We start from the raw sequence: 20943 nt of genomic DNA, 5'->3' as shown, positions 1-20943 counted from the left end.
CCCAGAAGTCTAGACAGTTTTCCCTGCAAGAAATTACTAAGCTTAAAATCTTACCTCGCTTCAACATGTTCTTTTTCAAGCTAAAACTACAATCTGCTGCTCCAATTACCCAAACCCTGCAATATTCAGCATGAAGAGTTAACACTGGCATCTAAAGCTCATGTCACAACTCCACAGAGGGTTTGGCAGATCACAGAGTCTGAATTAGGTTGCCACATTGGCTCCCTGTGAGCTGGGGAGAGAGTGGAGGGGGGAGATGAATGAAGAGTGTGTGATAACACACTGAGCACGGATCAGAACGAGCAAGGGGAGCAGCAGTGCCACTGGGAGCATGACAGAGTCATGGGAAGAGGCCAACTGTGCAGGCACATGGCATGGAGTGGGGTGATAAATCACAGATCTCATGTGGCATCATGTCAGGATCAACAGGAAATGTTCTGTTGTCAGTGTGATCAGTGGCACACACGTGACACTTCTCTGATCCTGCCACAGGCTTTATTCACTTGGGACAAAGGAAATCTTGGAGGCCACAGCTTTGCTAGACAGCAGAACTGCTTTTAAGCACTAATAAACAGCCTAATGTATTTCACATCATATCAATAAAAAACAATTTTCAGAATGGTTGAATAGAAGAGTCTTTGTTAAAATCCTCAGAACAAAAAAAAAGTACCCAAATGCAGACAGACCAAGCCTTGATCCTGCAGCAGCCCAAGCTCTGAACATGCAATCTATCATGTAAGAGACAGAAGAGGTCAGGCATTAATTAACATCCAAATTAAAGCTTTTCAAAGTGAGGGTCAAAACTTCCTTTGTGTTGACATTTAAAGCACTGGCAAAGTACTCCCCACTTTAGTATGCACAACACATCACCTCCTGCTTTATGGTAATTGTCTCCATTTTTCAAGTGCACTATTTGATTCACTGTCAATTAAAAATGCTCCCAAAAGCCAAGACCGATGTATGTTAAGTATAAACGTGATTAATGTAACACAATTACATTTCCACATTTGATGAGGCTGATTAGGAACTTTCTATCAGCCCAGCATGACAGAGCCCTGTCACTGCCAGTGACCTGTCAGCCCTGCCAAACACAACCTTTCTGATGGAGAAGCATTTCATGGCCACCAGGGTTTCTGAAAGGTGTAAAACCTGTAATTAAATGCTGTCAATTAACACTTCATCAAGAATGTAGCCATCTTGATGATCTTCTCTATTTGATTGCAAAGATGGTGCTAAGTGTAAACTAAAAAAAGCAAAAAGACCAAAAAGAAAACCAGGAGGAAAAAACAAGAGGTCAAAGTTGAAAAAAGAATAAATGAAAAAAATTAGGAAAATAAAATGGACAAAGTCTGAAAGTTGCTGTTAAATGAGATGCAATGATAAATAAATAAGTAATAACTAAGAGCCAGTTCAGCCTGACCAGCATGAGAGAAAAACTAATAGCAACTAAATGCCAGTGCAACTGCTGGGAAGGAAGATATGCACACACAACTGGACTTTTTATGGTCATTTATAAGTAGGCTTTGATAAGAATTGCCACAAATCAGCACAAGAAAAAAGAGAAAAATTCAGTCCCCTCAGTCTGGGTATCTCTTCCTTCTTCTCATCAGTAAATATAAAATATAATTAACATTGCCATATGTAGAAGTAATAAATATGTAAGAACTATCCATAACCTATATTTAATTACAAGGGAGATGCCAGCAATGCAATGTACAGTAGGCCCTTGTTTAAATTGAAAAAGAAAAAAAAAAGAAAAAGACTGTTTTATTGCACTTCAGAAGAGAATTAAGGAGCTCCTTGGCTTACTGAGGACTACACAAACAATCACAGCCCTATTTGCTCTATTAATTTCCCCAGCCCTGGTAAGCCTCACATTGCAATGCAACCACTAAATTACACCACTCTTGGGTAACGGGGATAGAAACATGCAAAGGGGACTTCTGTGTAAATATAAAACCTGGCCATTCCAAAGTTCCATTTCTAAGGGTTTTTATTCCTCACTCCCTTTCCCTGGGAGGGGACCCTTTGACTCATTATTGGGCAGTTGGCATTTTGCCAGTACTATAGCTGGGAAATAAGGGTACTACAAAGTCAAAGTTACTATTGCCCCCACAAAGAAGAAGAAGACGTAGACAAAGGAGACTGCAGAACCTACAGACCCATCCCTGCAATTGGAACATGTAGAAGAAGAAGAAGGAGAAGGACCTATCCTGTCCACACAGGAAGTAGTGGATTAAGGAGCAGTAGCCATGGACGAAGGAGCGGCTGCAATGGATGAAGAAGCGACTGTGTGAGAGGAGGAAATGGCTGCAAGGGAAGAAAGAGCAATCACAATAAAGGAGCAGCCACCAGAGAGGAAGAAGCATCCACAAGAGAGAGGGCACACCCAAAAGAACTGGGGGCAGGCCCAAAAGAACTGGGGGCACGCCCAAAAGAACTGGGGCACACCCAAAAGAAAGCGGAGTGGTGTCAAGAGAAAAGAAGGAGACGGAACAAGCGGCCTGGGGTAGAGTGTCACTTGACGATTTGTACCCTGACTACATATCCAGTATCATGGAAGATGTAAGGAGGAGGTCAAAGCATTTCCCTCAGCTTGAGGGAGAACCACTTCTACCTCTCTGGACACAACCTTCCCTTGGAGGTGTGGTTTCCCCTCCCTACCTCAAACCCACATGGGAAGGAATAGACGAGTGGGGGAGGCCCTTGTCCCAGCATCCAACAGACTATTCCCTACCTCCACCCATTAGGTATGATGAGCGACACAGGAGTCCCTCTCCATGGGGTGGATGACATAGGAGTTCCTCTCCAAGGCGGGAATGGTGTAGAAGCTCATCCCCATGGTGGTAACAGTGTAGGAGTCCATCCCCACAGCACGATCAATCCTCACCCCCAGGTGAGAGGGGCCGGTTCGCGGAGGTGGGAGAGGTTCCATGTAAGAGCTGAAGAGTAAAAAGGCTGACAGAAGAAGCTGAAAGGCTGGATAATCTTTACCATCAGAAGCTTAAGAAGGCAGAAGAGGAAGAGCAAAAATGTGCAAATGAACCGGAATTGTTCAAGAAGCAAAAACAATTCCTCAAGAGTGGTGTCAATGAAGGTCTCAGTGAAGCCACAAATGAATTGCATGATCTCCAATGACAATACCAAGTTCTTGTGCAAACAACAACAGAAGAGAGCAGAAAAGCTGCTGATAAGTTGAGTAGTCTTCTAGAAATGATTGGTACTCATGTAGTGTCTGTACAGAAATACCAGGCTTATTTGGCTAGTCTGGAATCTCATATAGCCGGGCTTGATCAAAAAATAGAAGGTATTAATGATCAAGTTGAATCAGCAGAATTGGAAGTAGAAGCAATGAAGGAGAACAGCCAGCTCCAGAAGATCATAGACAACCAAAAGTACTCAGCTGTGGACATTGAGAGAATAAATCACGAGACAAGTGAGTTGCAGCAAGCCATTAACAAGCTGACTAAGGAAGTGGAAGCAGAACAACATCAGCTGTGGAATGAAGAGCTAAAATATGCTAGGAATAAAGAGATGATTGAAATGCAACTGGCAGAATATCATAAACTGGCTCAGAAGCTGAAACTATTTCCAGTAAATATCTGAAAGGTCTCGTTCTTGGTCACCTCATGCTGTACACGGGAGAATGGGAAGCTCCAGGAGTAAGACACGTGGTGAACATGGTTTGTTGTGAGCCCTCTCTACTTTGTGACCCCTAAAAAGAATGATTTCCAATGGGGTCCTGAACAACAACAGGCTTTCAGGCAGATCAAGCAAGAATTTTCACATGCTGTGGCTCTGGGATCTGTCAGGAAGGGACCAGATGTGAAGTATGTACTTTACTCTACAGGTGGAGATAAAGGTCCCTCTGGCAAAAGGTGCCTGGTGAAACCCGAGGACGACCACTTGGTTGCTGGAGCTGAAGCTACAAGGGTTCCAAGGCCAATTACACCCCAATGGATAAGAAAATTCTAGCAGTGTATGAGGGCACACGAGCAGCCTCAGAGGTAATTTGTACCCAAGGACAGCTCTTCCTACTGATGCCGAAAGGGTTTTTGTTCTGATTTTCACATTTTGTAGATTTTAGGAACACAGTAGCTGTAGATTTTTAGAGGGTTAATATTTCTAACAGTTTAAGTTTAATGCCTTTCTATCACTACCCCTGTCCCAGAACAGGGAGCTCAAATTCCTTTAGTTAATTAATCTTGTTTAGACTCCTTTCCAAGGTAAAGAGCTGAAGGATATCAGAGGCCCACAGAATGAGACATAAACACAGGTCAGAGTGACCCAGAAGCCAGAACTGGATGAACTCCAAGAGACCTTTGTGTGCCTGAGGAAGAAGAGCTGATGAAGACAGAGGGTCCTGACGACCCCAGACCCAATTCCAGGGGGTTGGACCAGGGGTGGGACTGGGGCTGGACTGAGAAATGTGTAAAGCAATGATTGGAGGGATCTTATTATAAAAGCCATGGAAACAAGAACTAAGACACATGCATGTCATCCTGTATTCCTGTGGGCTGTAGGCCCTGTGTTATTAAAGGACCTTTACTTTTTATCTGACCCTACACTAATGTGGCTCAGAGTCCTGTTTTTGGGGGAAGGGTCATTCACGGCATCACTACAGAGAAGAAAAGAAAAATTTAAACTAGAATATGATTTAATACATATATATACAAATGTGAAAAGAAATAATAACTCTTTCACCAAGTCGTCCAAGTTAATAACACTGATTTTAACCACTCAAACCCCAGGAAACCTCCCATAAACTCTTCCTGAGAAACCTCCCAGCAAGAGAAAAGAGAAAATTAACAGGAAAATGTTCACTTCCCTAGATAAACACAACGTGGATGGTGGCAAGGCCTAATCTCAGGAGTCAGGGCAGCACACCCTCCTGGGGACTGAGGCAGAGACTGAAGCTTGTCCTCTCTCTTTATACTCTTTGACACTTCTTGATGATGTTAGATGATATGAAATATCTCTTTGGTTGCTTAAGTCAGATGATGGTTGTCTCTTCCAATTTACGTCACATCTTTTGAGGCCTGCTAAAACTGAGGCCTAAATAAGGCCTAAATTGAAACAAAAGCCCAAACTACCACAAGTATTCAGACAGACAATTAAAATGCTCAATTCTGTTGACTGCTGAAATGAAGAAACTGTGCTGAGGTTTGAATGCTGGTGCATGAAGGACACGCTGCTTGGGAGTGATTCAATTAACGGGAATCAGGCGCTGACAGGCTGCCTCTGTCCAACACTGTGTATTAGGCCAATTTACTGCCTGCTTATTAAAATAATTTAATTCCAAAGATTGTTTCCAGGCATTTCTGAGTCTCCTCCTGCTCCTCCCTCCTTCTCCTCCTCGTGTTAATGATGGCATCTTAATTATTGTGATTTTTTATGCCGATGCAAATCGCTGGGTCACTACAGAGCAGCACAGTCTGTTTGGCTCAACCAACTCACCCTTTAGGTGATCCTCTCCAAATCAGCAGATCTAACCAGACATGCTACAGCCTCAAAGTTCTGCAGCAGGCAAAGTATATAATTCATTTCAACATTCATTAATCAACATTGCTTTTTTTACATACACCTTCAGCTTGATTCTTAAATCTACTATGCTTCCCATATTCTAAGAATTTTTGGTTTTAACCATGCAGAAATAATGTTTGACAACTCTTTAAAATAAGAATTCCAAAGCAAACAAAATTGCTTAAAGAAATTAGAAGTTTGGAGTCTCTTTTCTAAACTGAAGAACCATCTCACTTCTCTGAGTAGTATTACTATTCATGATCTAAATCTTCTGTGACAAAGCAACTCATACTGAGTAACTTATTGAAATGTTGAGACTAAAAATGTTATTCTAAAAGTTTATTTTAGCACCTGTTCAAGGCTGAATAACTCAAGTTTGAGCCATTTAAATAGACTTTGGCAACTAACTCTTACATTTGATTTTTAAAAAGTAGCACTATTTTGAAGTGAATGTGCACAGATTCCACCTTCACCCAAACGTGCCTAACACTGAAAACCCATCAGCAGCACTATCTGGAGAGAACTGAAACTGGCAGCACTTAATATCTTCTTTGAAGTCTTTAAAGTCATCCAGCACTGGGTAAGACACTCCCTTAGTCTGATGGAATTGAAGTCCCAAAGGCCCCAAACTGAACGAGTTGTGACACTGAAGTATTGGAATGAACTAACAAGGACTGAGGGTCAGTCAAAGCCCCTTTTAGCTGAATGCTTTGAGTGCATTGTGCCAGGCTGGGCTTGATAATGTGACACTGGGCAGTGGAAATAGCACTGAGGATCCCTGTGGTGGGACACACTTTGCAGTCACTGAGGATCCCAAACTTCATCAACCCTCCTCTGAATTTCATGTGGAGACCTGGACTTGCACCAGCTGCGAATGGAACTTGTAAGATGCAAACTTCAAACCTGAGTTGCAGAAATTATTTAATAGTGAAACGTTGGTAGGCAAGTCCTGATTTCCAAGTTTATAGGAGAGACAATAAAAAAAATCAGAGTAAATTTACATTTTTTAAAAGTGACTTATTCTAAGTTTTCAAAATACTCATATGGCCCTAAAGGGTTATATATTTGTTATATATGGAACAGAGTAAAGCCTGTAGAGATATAGGATTAATGCAGGGGAACCCAGACAGAATCATGGGGATATTCAAAATCACAGGTATAAAAAAAGTTGTCTGATAAATGGCAGGAATCAAAAGAATACATAAACAGTTCTGATTTTTGCACCACAGCAATATATGAAAATAACGTACGGTTCAGAACCGGCTGGGCCTCTGTGAATTCAAATGGCGTTTCAATATAAAAAACCTTCTGCTGGAATCCAGGGACACATTCTAAATCTTCTGCACATGCAAGCAGCAGAACCTGAGGGGGGAAAAAAAAAAAGCAGAAATAGACTTTTAACATCCATTCCTTCATCCATCATGTTGGCTTCTGGGAACAATACTGGGTCTGGGCTCAGTGCTCATAAAACAAAACATTGGGCTCCATACCCATAAAACAAAATATCCATCACATCACACTTCCCCTTCAAATCTTGCTAAACAATTTTTTATGTAAGGCTTTTGCTTTTATGTATGTGGGCTGGCATGGAAATTACAAAATAGTAGCTCTCAAGGTGAAGTTCAGTTCAGAATATCAATAAAGAGTATTAGTGGTCTTCCTGAAAACACAGGATGTAATGTTGCTCCTAAAATACAGCTGGACTTAAATACAGACTTAAATTAAGCACATGTAAGTTGATTTGAATAACTGATAAATTAGGATCTGCAAACTTGTTTCAGAAAGTTGATCATCAAGTTACAGAATACGTTCTTTATTCAGGGGTAAAGTTTCACCTGCAGAAGTTTCATTTATAAAAGAACTTCTTTGCTAATAAATATAAACTGCTGGGGTTTTATTCTTTCCTTTCCCTCCAAGCACAGTTTGTCCATTTTCCCCATAATCAAAACCTTGTTTACACCAAGGGAAGACTGAAAAAGAAATGTGTGCATCAGAGTGGATCTGAAGGTTAAAGTTGAGTAGTTTGTGTCACTGTTAGCACAAGGTCCCCCAAGTTCCCTGAAACCACAGGAACACCTTAACAAAGGAGGAAGCTTAAAAGCAAAATAAAATTCCTCGGAAATAGGCACAGTGCTCATCTCAGTCTGTGAAGAGTTTTATCCCTGAATAGAGAAAACAACCTGAAGGGTTATTTTTTTCTTGGCAGCTGTTAAATGAGAGCATAGAGGTAAGAATGTTCAAGAAAGCAGCAGCAAGAAAAAAAAATTACTGAAAAGTTTAAAAGGTTAAAGAGAGAGGCAAAAGGAGGTGAGTTTAAGAGTAAGAAAATCTAAATCATATTTTCCAACCTCTGTATTGTAACTGCATTTTCAGAAGTACTTTCTGCTTCAGAGCCTCCAAAGGTGTTTTTCAAACCCTGACTTTCAGGTGGTGCCCTGACTACTCTGATCCCAAAGTTATTATGGCCAATCCCTTGCAAAGCAAAATCAAGTAGGGAGGGTACACAAAGCACCCAAGAAGGAAACAGTCAAACACGGGGTTTGGAGTGACATTTGCTTCTGAATTCAGGTGGCCCTGCACAAATGGGACCATTGAGCCAAGGCAGCCTCAACATATAATTACAGTTTTGAAAATGAAGTTCTCCAGCTGGAAAGAGGAGACAATTTCTCACCTTTAGCACAGCAGTGAGTGCTGAGGGCTCCTGTCCCCTTCAGGTGACAAACTGCTGGTTTGCCTTCCATCCTGACCTGCTCTGTGTTTGTCCCTTGGAAGGATTAACCAAGACTAAAAGTAACACACCCAGCAAGGTGCAAAACACTTTTCGATGCTGACACTTCTGCTGCCTTTCTTAAAAGGTTTAAAAAACCAGCACCTAATCCCTCATTCACTTACTGACAGTGATATATTTATTTTATTGGAGATTTTGAACTCTGTCGGGATTGAGAATTGGACACTTGAGTCTTTCCAATATGAGATATCCGCAAACATGAACTGACATATTTAGAGCCTGCCCTGAAAACTGAGCATAAAACTTGATTGGTGATTGTTAAAACCCCCCAGCCTAATATGCATTTAAATGGGCACAGGCACAGGAAGAAAGACACCCATGCATTTTCTGCACACATCTTGTGTGCACAGGTGCAGGTCTGAAGTACCTGTCTCTGACTCAGAGTGTTCCTCAATGAATATGCATAAAAATGCCATCACAGCAGAAGGAAAACTCTTCCAATCTCAAGATGCACAACAACTGAAGCCAAGTTTTATAATGAGTCCACACCAGCAAAATAGTCCAAGCCATACATGCTGAAACTTATCTACAAACAGCTCATTCCCTAAAGGATTAACACAGAGTAAGAGGCAAATCATGCTCTGATCTCCCAACTAGCAGAGCCTTTATGCTGCAACTCTTGTCTTACAGAGCTATAAATAAAAAGCCTCTTTGGACATCATCTCTGTCAGTACTTAGAGAAGGAATATGTCTACTTATCAGATTTGTGACGGGAGAAGTTGACTTTGAAATCTGGGCAATCTAAATGGGTCATGAGTTGACTTGTGTGAGCCTGGCACAGAGGGCTCACATCATACAGATGCAGCAAATAGAAAATGACCTTTACTCCCTTTGAAATAATTACAAGACTCAGGCTTGGCCTCGCTGTGAAACGGAACATTTTATTCCACTTGTGCAATTCCAGGCACTTTCTTCTTCTCAACATGTCAGACAAAATGTTATATTTGTCACCAGAACGAAGAGTTTTTAATTAATTATCTTTTTAAAATGACAATTATGCTTTTAATTTGTTTTTCTCATGAAGGCACTTCTGTTGAACTACATGTCTATCTCATTAAAATAGTTCCTGTTAAGGTTCTTCACACTGGGGAAAGAAGTCTTGAAAAATATTTTTAAAAAGAAGCCAAACAGATTTATGGCAAAGGCAAAGAGACTTGGTCAAAGCAGAATATATTGGAATTTAAGCACCAAGTAGATGTCATATTTTTGGATACAATAAATGGTTTAGGGGCTGACAGACATCTAAAGAAAGACTTCAGCTAAATACACTGAAAATAATATTTAAGTGCCCTATGTAGAACTCAGAATGTACAAATATTTTTCACATATCTTGTCAAGTAAGTGCTGGGCAAGGAGTACAAAAGGATCCTTCACTTGCTACTCAGAAAAAAGCCAAATTCTTGACCAATTATGCAGCAAACCTCAATTGTTCATGAAAATCTAGAGTGTTACAAGTTTGAAAAGCAAACCAGTCATGGCCACTCAGATCTTGTGTTCCCTGAGAAGCAAAATCCACATTTTTCATAACCTGCTTTTCAGAAACACAAAGAGCAAAGACTCAATTTTAATATCCTGACCGTTTGTCTTCCTCAATTTATTGCCAGTCACTGAGGAAATGTCACTAGTTCAGATGGGTCCTGTGCTGGTTTGGCCACTGGGAGGGAACTGCCCTTCTGAGGAGTCCCCAGGCCTAAGAAACACCTTATTTCTAGTTAAGAAAGCAGCACACACCTGATGATGGACCTGCACTGACCCCAACATTTGCACTGGGAGCTGCTCTCACAGAATGGGGCTGGAAGGCAGCAAAGGACAGCAATTTTATACCACACTGCAGAGGAAACTAATAAAGTACCTCTGGGTATCACCACACCTCAAACCCCAGAGTTCCTCTGCCTCCTCTGCTGGTGACAAAGTCAGGCTCTAAATGACCTCTCAAAGAATTTCAGGATCTTTATGTCCTTCTCAGCTTGCACAGTTTCAGGTTTGATTGGCCACATCCTTGCTCAGAAAATGAATTTTCTCACCTTTTACTGTAAACACTCTCACATCTTTATTAGCCCTACCTGGAGGAGATCACCTGCCACAAAACCACAACCCTCAGAATATTAATTGCATTTCACACACGTTCTTCTGGTGTGAAATCCATCCTTGTGCAAGGCTTTATTTAATTAGAGATGGAAATGGTGCAGACACCTGGGAGAGCCATCTGTCCAAGCAGGAATTTTACACACAATAAATGCAAACAAATCTCATTTCAAGGGGCAATATTCTATAGGACCACATTCTGCCTTGGACTGCAGGTGAGTAATGAGATGGAAACAAACCAACCTAAAAACCCCACAAAGAAAGAGCTCAACTAGAAATCACTCTCATTTTTAATAAGAGTAATAAAAGTTCAAAAAATTTTGAGTCACTTCCTAAGAAATCAGTTTTTTACCTGTGACTTTTTCCCCTTTTTTTGTTTGGAGTTGTAGGTGGGGTTTGCTGCTTTAAATATGATTTGGGGGTTTCTTTTTTATTCCTTTGACTCATTTACTTGGAAGTGAGGATTGAAAATTTGTGCTTCCGAGCTTTTCTCTGCAAACACGAGAACCAGAAATTTGGGGTTTTGCATATGAAAACTTCAGATTTTCATAGAAAATGCGGTGATGCTTCAAGCTGAGAACATCAGAGAGAAAAAAAAAAAGTAATCAGAATAATGAGAACTGCCAACACTGCATTAAATTGCACACGACAAAATATTTTTATCATGCAGATCGAGATCTTTGAATCTTAAAATCGTTTCCATCTTCAGGTGCTGCAACACCAGAGCCCCAAAAATGGAGAGGGAGGAAGCCAGCAGAGAAAAAACAAGTTATAAGCAGCACCCAGTCATAGAAAGATGATGAAATTGGATGAAGTCAGTAAGAACCAATCACTGGGTTTATGTTTTTACTCCAGATAAAGTGAGTTATTTAAATGAAGTTAACAGAGGGATACTTAAAGCAAAAAGAGCATTGCTCTAAATAAGGGACAGCAGGTCCCAAGGCAATTGTACCATCAAACCACACTCAGATTGGACATGAAGTTCTCTTTGTCTTCTGTAATTTTTTAACATCAACTGATACAGGAAAAAAAAACCTACGAAAACCAAACTAAACCAAACAAAAAAACACACCACACAAAAAAACCCCAAAAAACCAAAAACAAAAACCCACCAAACTATAAACAAATTAAAAAGCCTGAATAAGTCATCCTCTGATTGGCACAATTAACAAAGGTATTTTAATTTTACATAAAGGTCTGTTGATTATTTCTCTCTGAAAATGACTAAATGAGTTAAAACACACAGTTCTTTTGAATTAATTTGCTTTCTAGAGTGCTGTGATCTGGGGGGGGTTTCTATTCAATATTAGCATTTTGGAGGGACATTTTCACTGTTTCAGGCTTTAACCTCTCTTTTTTTATCAGAAAAAAACACTATTCACAATCTCTACAGCTCTACCTCTATATCTGATAGTGAATTCCAGTCATTTCTGTAAGAAATGCTATTAAGATTTGGCACAGAGATCCTTCAAGGATGATAAATATTCTTTTAAGGGGTCTACCTATGCATTTATTGCACAGCTCTGTCCTAAAAGGGAAAGTCCCACTGGGAGTGCTGAAGAGTGGGCTGTGAAAATGCAAATTCAAAGGACTTTATTGTCTCAGATGAATTCAGCTCTGCTGTCACTGAGCTGGGTGACTGCACTAGGCATCCATTACCTGCGAATAAAACGTGACAAACTCTTTTGTGAGATTATCTACCACAGGAACTTCCTTTTTATGAGAACTTTCTGGTGAATTCGTGTTTATTATAAGAATTTTAGCACATATTCAGTAACAAGTGGGCCTCTTTCATGACTGGGAATCCTGTGAAGTTATTCAAGAGGCAATTTGCCAGTGGTTGTGCCTGAACAGGTCCTTGCCTTCTGAAATTCAGGATCCCCTGGAAGAGGCACCCTCATTTTAAGACACCACCCCAGGGTGTGTTCAGAGCCCAAAGCACCTCTGAGGCCACACACCGAGGGTGGAGAAGGATAAAATGAGAAATGTGCTACAAAGCACAGGAGCACTTGGACAACGTCCTGCTGGAAGCCACAGCTGGGATGATTCCTCTCTCCCCAGGCACTGACCTGTCTGCAAACCAGGCACTTTTTGTGCTCCTCTTCCACTTCCACCTGCTCCCTGAGTTCAGTCCACAGGGGAGTGGAGCTGGAAAAACGTGCCTGGGTGAGGGACCACAATCCAGTTAAGCTGCTGTGAAACTGCACCCTAAAATGAAGCTGCTTGATAAACTCTTCATATCACATTTTCCGTTCTTCAGAACTTGATCTAGCTTAGGGTTCACTTACTTGTGAACCCAGGAAAATCTTAGGAATTCCAGGAAAACCCTGAAATTATTCCAAACCCACCTGGACACATTCCTGTGTCACCTGTTCCAGGTGACCCTGCTTTGGCAGGGGGTGGGATTGGACGATCTCCAGAGGTCCCTTCCAACCATAAAGGGTCTGTGAAATCCTCACACAGGCCTGGAAGGGACCTCCTCTGGTGTCAGGCACACCTTACAGTCTCCCATCTGGATCCCTTGATCCCAATTGTAAATAACTTGCTACATTCCACAATTCTCAACCTTTTCTCTGATGGTCATTTCATAGCTCCAAGAAAAAATTTGTTCATGGTCAATTTACAGCCATTTATTCTCTTACAAGTCTTGTCTCATAACTTAATTAACCTTTGTCCTCTCTAAATCTTCCATTTATAGGTGAGACAAGCCAAGCTCTTTCCATCTCCTCCTATACGGACACATCCCTGTGATCATTTCAGGGCACTTTCATTGGGCCTGCTTAAGTTCACACCACTGCAAAATACACCAAGAATTCCAGATGAACGTTCTCCAGGGTCTGGTAAGTGATGCTGACATTTCCTCAAGGCCAAAATATGTTGCCTAGTGCTTCTAAAGATCCCAATTTCCTTTTTAAAGGCTCACAGTCATTCTAAAATTAATGAGCACAGAAAGAGCCAAGAAATTTGCCATGGATAGAGGTATTGCCACCATTTACCCATAACAACGTTAAGCAGCTTCTGCAAACAGAGTCAGGATTAACCTTTACAAAATATAAAAGCAGATGCAAATCCTCCTGCACTGCTGAGTCTCTGCCCTTTCTGACCAGATGGGAACCAGCTCTGCTCCCAGTGGGCAGAGATCTCACAGCACAGAACTCAAGATCAACCTTCCCTCTCCATCCACATTGTCAGCTGGAAACTGAGGCTCTGCTCCCACTAGACCTTGAGTTTCCAGCTCGAGATGACCTGACCCACATGGCTCAGAGTGCAGGACCAACCTCCTGTTTCATCTGTGTGGATGGAGCTGAACATTGTTCAGATTCTTGCAATCCAGGGAATAACTACCATCCTGGTTCATTAAGTATTTTAATGATTAATAGCAGGGGCCAAAATATGTTACTTGTGCTCAGAGTAAGTAATATTTTAAATTACTCAACTATTTAACAAGTAAATACCCACCCATGGTGATTAATAACACCATTTACCACACTAGACTGGAGCAAAAGGACGGCCTGGGCTCCAAGGTTATTTTTTTTGTTTATTTTTAGGCATTATGAAAGAAGTAATCATGTTTTCCTGAAGCCCATACACCACTGGAATGAGATTACAACTGGTTAGCCTATTTAGAGAAGCTGCATAATAAATTCATTTTACAGGGCCCAGAATAATGCAAATGAGCCATTCAACAGCACTCCTGTACCAGTGAAAGGCATAAAAAAGAAACATTGAAAGTCAGTTCTGAACTGGTTTTACTGCAGGGTGTGGAATTACTGAAACCTAAACTGCCTCACAGCAATAACCTGCTCCAAGATCTGCTTATAACAAATATTTTAGTTATTTATTGCCTAATGAAATAAACAGGTTGATCCTATTTTCCAGCAGTAATGACTTTGTGAAGCACTTACATGAATGAAAATACGGATGTCTGGTTATCAAAAAAAAAAAAGGGAAATAAATTAAAAATTGTTTCAAGATATTTACAACCCCTCACATGCAGTTGCATGGGGCAAAGTCATTATTCCACACAGGAAAACACTGATGTGGCAAAAGCTGCTAGAGAAAAAATTAAAATCATATTTCTTGCAGCAGATGGTGCTTTTTGGGGTAGGATGGCTGGAAAGTGTGAGGAACATGATACATGTTTAATTTCCCAACAGTGGGATCGTTATCAAAAAAAATTGCAACCTTCCACCTATTGTTTTCTTTATATTCCACAAAGCTGGAGTATAAAGCAATTATTCCACAAAACTGAACGTGGTGGAACACAACATCTGTCTTTGGCACTGGTAAGCAAAAACTGGAAAGGAACCTGCTGAAAACAATCCTTCCAAGAATAGCCTGGGTTGGAGGATTCAACACACACGTAGTGCTCTCACCTTGAAGTGTTATAAAATCAGGAGCCAACCCCCAGAACTCATAAAACTATAAAGGAAAGAGAAAATATCTGGGTTTCAACTTCAAAAAAACTATTTGTTGAACGTTTTCTGACCTTCTCCTGAGCGCTCACAAATGCAAGATTTTTTAAAAAATTAATGCTTTCAAGTGAAACCCTTTGATTCCAGCAACAGAGAGGAAAAAAACAAGCCTCATAATAAAAGACTCATAATAAAAACTGAGAAAGTGGTGCAAGACAAAGTCCAATGCAAATCTGTCCACCAGCTTTGACATGCATTTATTTGACTTCAACAGCAAGAGGACAATCTGTAGAACAAGCCACAAAACCCACATTTCACAGTTACCACACATCACGTGGTTATTTTCCTTTACAACAAATCATACAGAGCAATAGCAGTAGTTTAGTGTTAAAAAAAAATTAGTTGTGAAGATCAGCTTCCTATTGCTCTCTGTTTAAAAAATGAAGCTCAGAGGTGAACTCTCTTTTAGCAAGGACAAGGCTTGGGAATCTCATCCATTTCTGGGTTTCTAATTAATTTAACTGATATGACTTAAGTTGTTCCATCACTGCTCATCTTACTAGCCAAGGGTTTGTGCATTTGTTTGCAACAAGCAGTATTTTCAAGCTCCTACAGTCATCCAGAAATAAAGAGAAAAGGATTTTTAAAAAGGATCCAGGTCCTTTTAGCAGTGCCAGATGCCAGTTGAGGAGTATTTTAATTAATTACAAAAATACAGTCAAAAATTTGAAAGAACTTGCACCAACTCTTCTGCTTTTAGTGAAAGCAAACCCCAAGTGACAGACAGCAAGTGGTTCAACACTTCTGAGCACATCAAAATAAAGCCAAATGTCTAAAGCTCACAGGCTCCCTTGTGTTAACAGTGACATTACATCAAGAGTGACCTTTCCAAAGAAATGAAGCCCATTAATGCTGGGAACATGATAACTATTAAAGATCAACATTTAGTAGCCAAAGCAGGAGAGGAAAAAAAAAGTGAAACCAGTAAGTTAATTGAACATAAATATAAGAAACCAAGCCCCTGGTCTATAACCCTCTCTCTTCTAATTGCTTGCCATTTAAGAGCTGAATGAAATCTTTTATGCAAAAGACACAGTTATTGACCCCACATGTATTTGGCAGTCAGAGAAAATCCTGCCATGGTGAGAAGGTCTCAGGAGACCTGGAGAAGGCTTTAGTGACACCCTGGTGGGGAACTGCTCCTCCTTCCCTTACAGAACTTCATCTATCAGGGAAAGGCGTTTCTGGCACATACTGGATGTTAATGACTAATTATTTCAGGGGATTTTATTTGTTTGTTTATTGTAGAAACAACTCTCATAGAAAATGGCCTGTGCCCATGAGAACACACAGATTTTTTGCCTTAGATGAGGGAATAGTTGTCAGTCTTGACACATAAGGACAGAGGTACAGTTGGATCATTCAAACCCCATCATGGAACCTCTACAATAAAGTACAATTTGCTTTTGAAATCCATACTTTAAATCAAGTTAATTTCCTGCAGTGGTCAGGAAACCATTGTAGCCTCCCCACTGAACATTGTGACAGCACTTATAGAACATTTATTAGCTCCACAATTATCTGTGTTTATCAAACCCATCACCTGTTCCACATGACATTCAAACATTGTCATTAACAATAATTCATTACTGTTATGCAATAAACATAAAACACATGAAAGGTTGTGAAAAATGGGAATCTCTGCCTTGGATCTTGCTTTTGCAATTTAAACATTAATATTGTCACCCTGTTGTGGAAAATTCCTGGACAGGAATTATGTGAGGGCCTGGGTTTGCTCCTCTCTGGACTGCACAGGCAAAAAGCTCAACCACAATTCAGACTTGGGGCCTCTGAAGTGGTGCATGTTCTGTCAGAGAGGCAGGCTAAAGAATTCCAGTGTTTAAACATATTTTCTTTATGGGGTTATATTTTGCTCTGTCTGAGCTAAATATAATAATGAAAGTACTGAGAATTCCTACACCACGACATACAACATATGACTGTGAAATATCCTCCCATTACCACATGCAACAAGGGTTAATTTAATACTTTGCCAAGTTTATACAATCAGGGGTTTTTTTGTTCATTTTGATAAAGTAAAGCTGTTTAAGTTGTACATAAAAATAAGAAATCTTAAAAGAAAAAAAATCAAGTCTCCAATAATTTAAAGGTGTTTTTTCTTGTATACGGCAATTTAAATTTACTGGAGCACTTCAATCTTTTTTCCATTTTTTTCTTCTTTTTTTTTTTTCTTTTTTGCAAGTACTTCAGCCTGGAATTGATTGGGGTTCTGTACTTGCACAGTATAAAGCAATTTAAAATTATTCAATTGCTTCAATTTTTCATGGGTACTTTTATTTGAAAATGATTGGGGTGCTGATCATGCTCAGCATCGAACAATTTTAAATTATTTAAATGCCTTTTTAAAATCAATGCCTCATGTTTGGGACTGAATTCTGGGAGGCTGTAGCACATTATCAGGCAGTTTAAATTATACAAGAATATTATTACATTTTGCACAATCTTTCATCTCCTAAATAAGAATCAGCTTGCAAGGGGGAAAGCATAAAACATTACACTTCAAAATAAATCGGCATTATGCAAAACCAGAAACCTCATTTTTCTGTTTTAAATATTGTAAGAGACTCTTTTTCCATAATCAAATTCCCACATCTTCCTACATCATATCAAGCAACAGCATTTCAGAAACTTCTTCTACTTCCCTAAGCTGAAATAAACAATTTCAAAGAAGGAGAACAAAGTCTTGATGAAGTTTGAGGCCATAAAAAAAATGGGAAGGATTTATTCCCACAACATTTGTCTTATCAACCAAGCACTCAGGTCCTCCACTGTGTATATACAGAAGCTTCTGATTCAAGTTTATGGTAAACATTAAGTACATTAAGTAGGAAATTCAGGTTGGACATCAGGAACATCAGTCCTGATTTAACAGAACTGATAGACAGAAACCCGGTTTTTGAGATTTATTTTTTTTATTGATTAATGCTCTTCTTGTTCTCAATAGTGAGGAACATACTTTGCTTTTAAACATTTTTCTATACAAGGAGAGGAAATTAAGGTGTGACATTTGAACAAATGTACAAATGGAGAACTGAGAGCTCCAGGGGACAGGTCCCATCATTAGTGAATCCTCCTCTGCTTTCTTCCTGTCATCCCTCACTAATACCCGACCAATATATTTAGATTTACTACCAAACAAACATCCAATAGAAGCACTTTTGTGCTTCCCACTGAGGTGTTCAATAAATATGAATGTGTCCCAACCTCCAATTTAAAATGAGACATCCTGGAAATAAAAAAATAAGGGACCAATTCCTTCAAAAGACTTATCTTCCTATTTCACCTTTGGCTTTTCAACTCAAGTGAGGCAGAAGAAATAGGATAATTTCTCACCTACAACAACAACTCGGTGTTCCTTGAAAAGATAGGAGCTCACCCTTAACGACAGTGGCATTCCTTACTGATCACAGCCTTTTAATTCTGCCTCTCCAATTTCAATTAGTGAGCAAACACTGCTCTCCTCACAGCACTCACAGAGCTCCCCTTTATCCCGTCAATCGAGCTCTCTCAGCTATTCCCCAGGCTGAGCTCTCAGACTTCCCAGCTCCTGGAAAGCCTTGGGATTACATCTTTTGAAGCAGAAACAAAAATACCAACACATCTTATCATTGCAAAACACGTGTCCTGCTTCAGGAGGGAGTGTTTTCCTCTCTCCTCATAACCAGCTGCTGCGTTCCATGGATGGAATTAAGTTGCAAAGCATCACTAAACTCATCTGGAATATTTCGCTTAAGTTAAACCTCGTATTACAGTAATTAAAGTAGCTGTGAGAAACCATAATTAGGCTAAGTGTCCAACAAATATTAATCAGTAAAGTAATATTCTGTTATTAAGAAGCAGCTATTCACAGTAGGAGTTTCTCTGGTGAGAAACTAGATTAGGAACTGAGCCAAAAGCAAACCAGAAGGCCCAGCAAACTGGGTCATTTGGAGCCTCATTTTAATTCCTGAGCACTTTCACCCCTTTTTCGCTTGTTTTGCCATTTTAGTGGCAGAGTATGAGCAGACCCAGACCTGTGGGTTATCCAGTGTTCCCAGTTGCTGTGCTAAGGATTTCCCTTTCCACATCTAATCCACACCAAGAGACAAACTTGGACCAGACCATGGGAAAATCATTTCACCTCCCAACACTCCCCCAACTGTAATGAAAACAATACAATTTACACACAGAGCAGGGAGGCTCCAGCCTTTGTCTCAGTGTTTCTGATATTTGAAATCCTGAGCAGAAAGAAGAGTGGAAGTGCTGACAAGCATTCCCTGGTTGAGGCACCATCAGTAACCATTTTCAGAGTACAAGAAAGAGGATCAAGCCAAAGGTATCAAAGTTTCTCAGATGACAGGCCTGCTTTAGCTTCTTGTTTTCTTGTGACACCTTCTTCCTGCACATCAGTGCAAAATTAATGCTACCAGTCTCCTCTGAGCTCAGCTCCAGAGCTTCCCTCCTTTAATTCTGCTTCTCTGCAGTGGGAAATTCTCAGTCTACAGAGTGGAACAGACTAAGGAGAAGCATCAGGGATTTAATGTAAGATACAGCGACGTTTGTGGTAAAAAATTATTTCTCAATTACCTTATAAAACACAGATACCACAACAACACAGTGCAAGGCCACAGATTTATTTAGTGGAAGAATCTCTAGTGCAATGACTTATAGGAAAACAAATATCTATCAAATATCTGCTTTTTCTACTTCTGAGCTATTTTACACAGACTCTAATAAGGCAATAGACTGCTAGAGGGTTGAATTTTTCCATGCTGTCCAAGCTCCTGAAAAGCAAGAATTTACTGCTACAATTTGTACTCACATAGTGAGATAAGAAGGCACTTGCAGGTTTGTTTTGTTGTTGTTTTTTTTTCTACTCAACTGGTAAAACACTAGAGATAAAACCCAGCAAAAATCAATTAAGCTCAAGGGGGAAGCACCACACAACAGACTGGAGGAGAAATGAGGAGGAGAAAGATCCTCTTGTGTGCTCTGAAAGCTCCCAGAGGATGCTACACCAAGTGTTGAGTGTGAGGTGGTTCCATATTCACCCCCAAGAGCTCACAGGCATCTCAGACTCTGCTTTTGTATCCAATACAATCACATCAGTGTTTCTTGGCATCTCATTTGTTTCACTAACACAGTTCATATTTCCATGCTTACTAAAAACTGTTAAAAAGTGGGTAAGGAAGAAGAAATAATTGCTCTTTTTCACATCTTGCTCCAGTCAGCTTAGAGGATGGAGAATTCCATCAACCAACAAGGGCAAAATCCCTCAGGAAAAGTCTCATCTGTGAAAGAGCCAGAAACCCATCCCACTTATTTTTATTTACTCTCTGGGCCTTCTCACTTGGCAACTTTCTATAACTATAACCAGATTAACATACCTCATAACCTTTGCCTCCACAACAGTATTATCTCATGCTCAAGTCTAGTACAGCAACATTAAGGACTTGAAGAGCTAGAAGTTATTAGCTTAGTTAACTCATTAGTTAACTCACCCAATTCTAGGCTTAAGTCTAAGTGATGTAAGAAATCAGTATGTGAGGAGGTCTCTCTTTGGATCAGATATCAAGGGAAAGTCTTGTCAGGGAGAAAATTTCTACTGAATAATTGATGTCCACCTTTCTGCCTGTGAAAAGCCTGGGGAACAAACAAGAAAGTCCATATTTTTAAGGTAGGTCACTATTAAAGCTGTGATGGGAGAGCAGGAGACCATCTGAGACCAGCAAGCAGGAAATTAGGAACACAAATTGTATTAAACTGGATTTTCCCCCCACTCAGAGCCAAGCATAGAAAGACTTCACAAAGCAGAAATTAAATAGAATTATCCCATTATGTTAATATTGGGATATTATCTTCTATGCATAACTTAAATAAAATATTCTATAAAAAATTGAAATGTAGTTTTTTTCACCTCCCCTGGGCAATAGCATTGCTTTATGGGGGTACACTGGAGCCATAAAAACCAACAAAACATGTTTTAAATTTAGAAGTGTAGGGGAAAAAAACCATTCTGGAAGTGTTGAATCATTTTGTTTCAGCATTTTTGAACAAAATGAGCAGTGAAAA

The 20943-nt window shown here is 40.0% G+C and overlaps 1 protein-coding gene across 2 annotated transcripts in view; it reads right to left on the bottom strand.

Annotated features, from left to right (window-relative positions):
• Positions 1–20943, bottom strand: part of CDH13 (cadherin 13) — a 450489-nt gene that overhangs the window by 357308 nt on the left and 72238 nt on the right. For both annotated transcript variants that reach the window (XM_071567404.1, XM_071567403.1), the window contains exon 2: positions 6774–6885. In XM_071567404.1, coding sequence (XP_071423505.1) covers positions 6774–6885 — 112 coding nt within the window. The remainder of the gene's footprint in view (positions 1–6773; positions 6886–20943) is intronic.

Source organism: Pithys albifrons, chromosome 12 (genome assembly GCF_047495875.1).
Source record: "Pithys albifrons albifrons isolate INPA30051 chromosome 12, PitAlb_v1, whole genome shotgun sequence".
NCBI lineage: Eukaryota > Metazoa > Chordata > Aves > Passeriformes > Thamnophilidae > Pithys > Pithys albifrons.
Note: the sequence above shows the minus strand (reverse complement) of the source record. Positions and strands in the feature narration are given on the sequence as shown.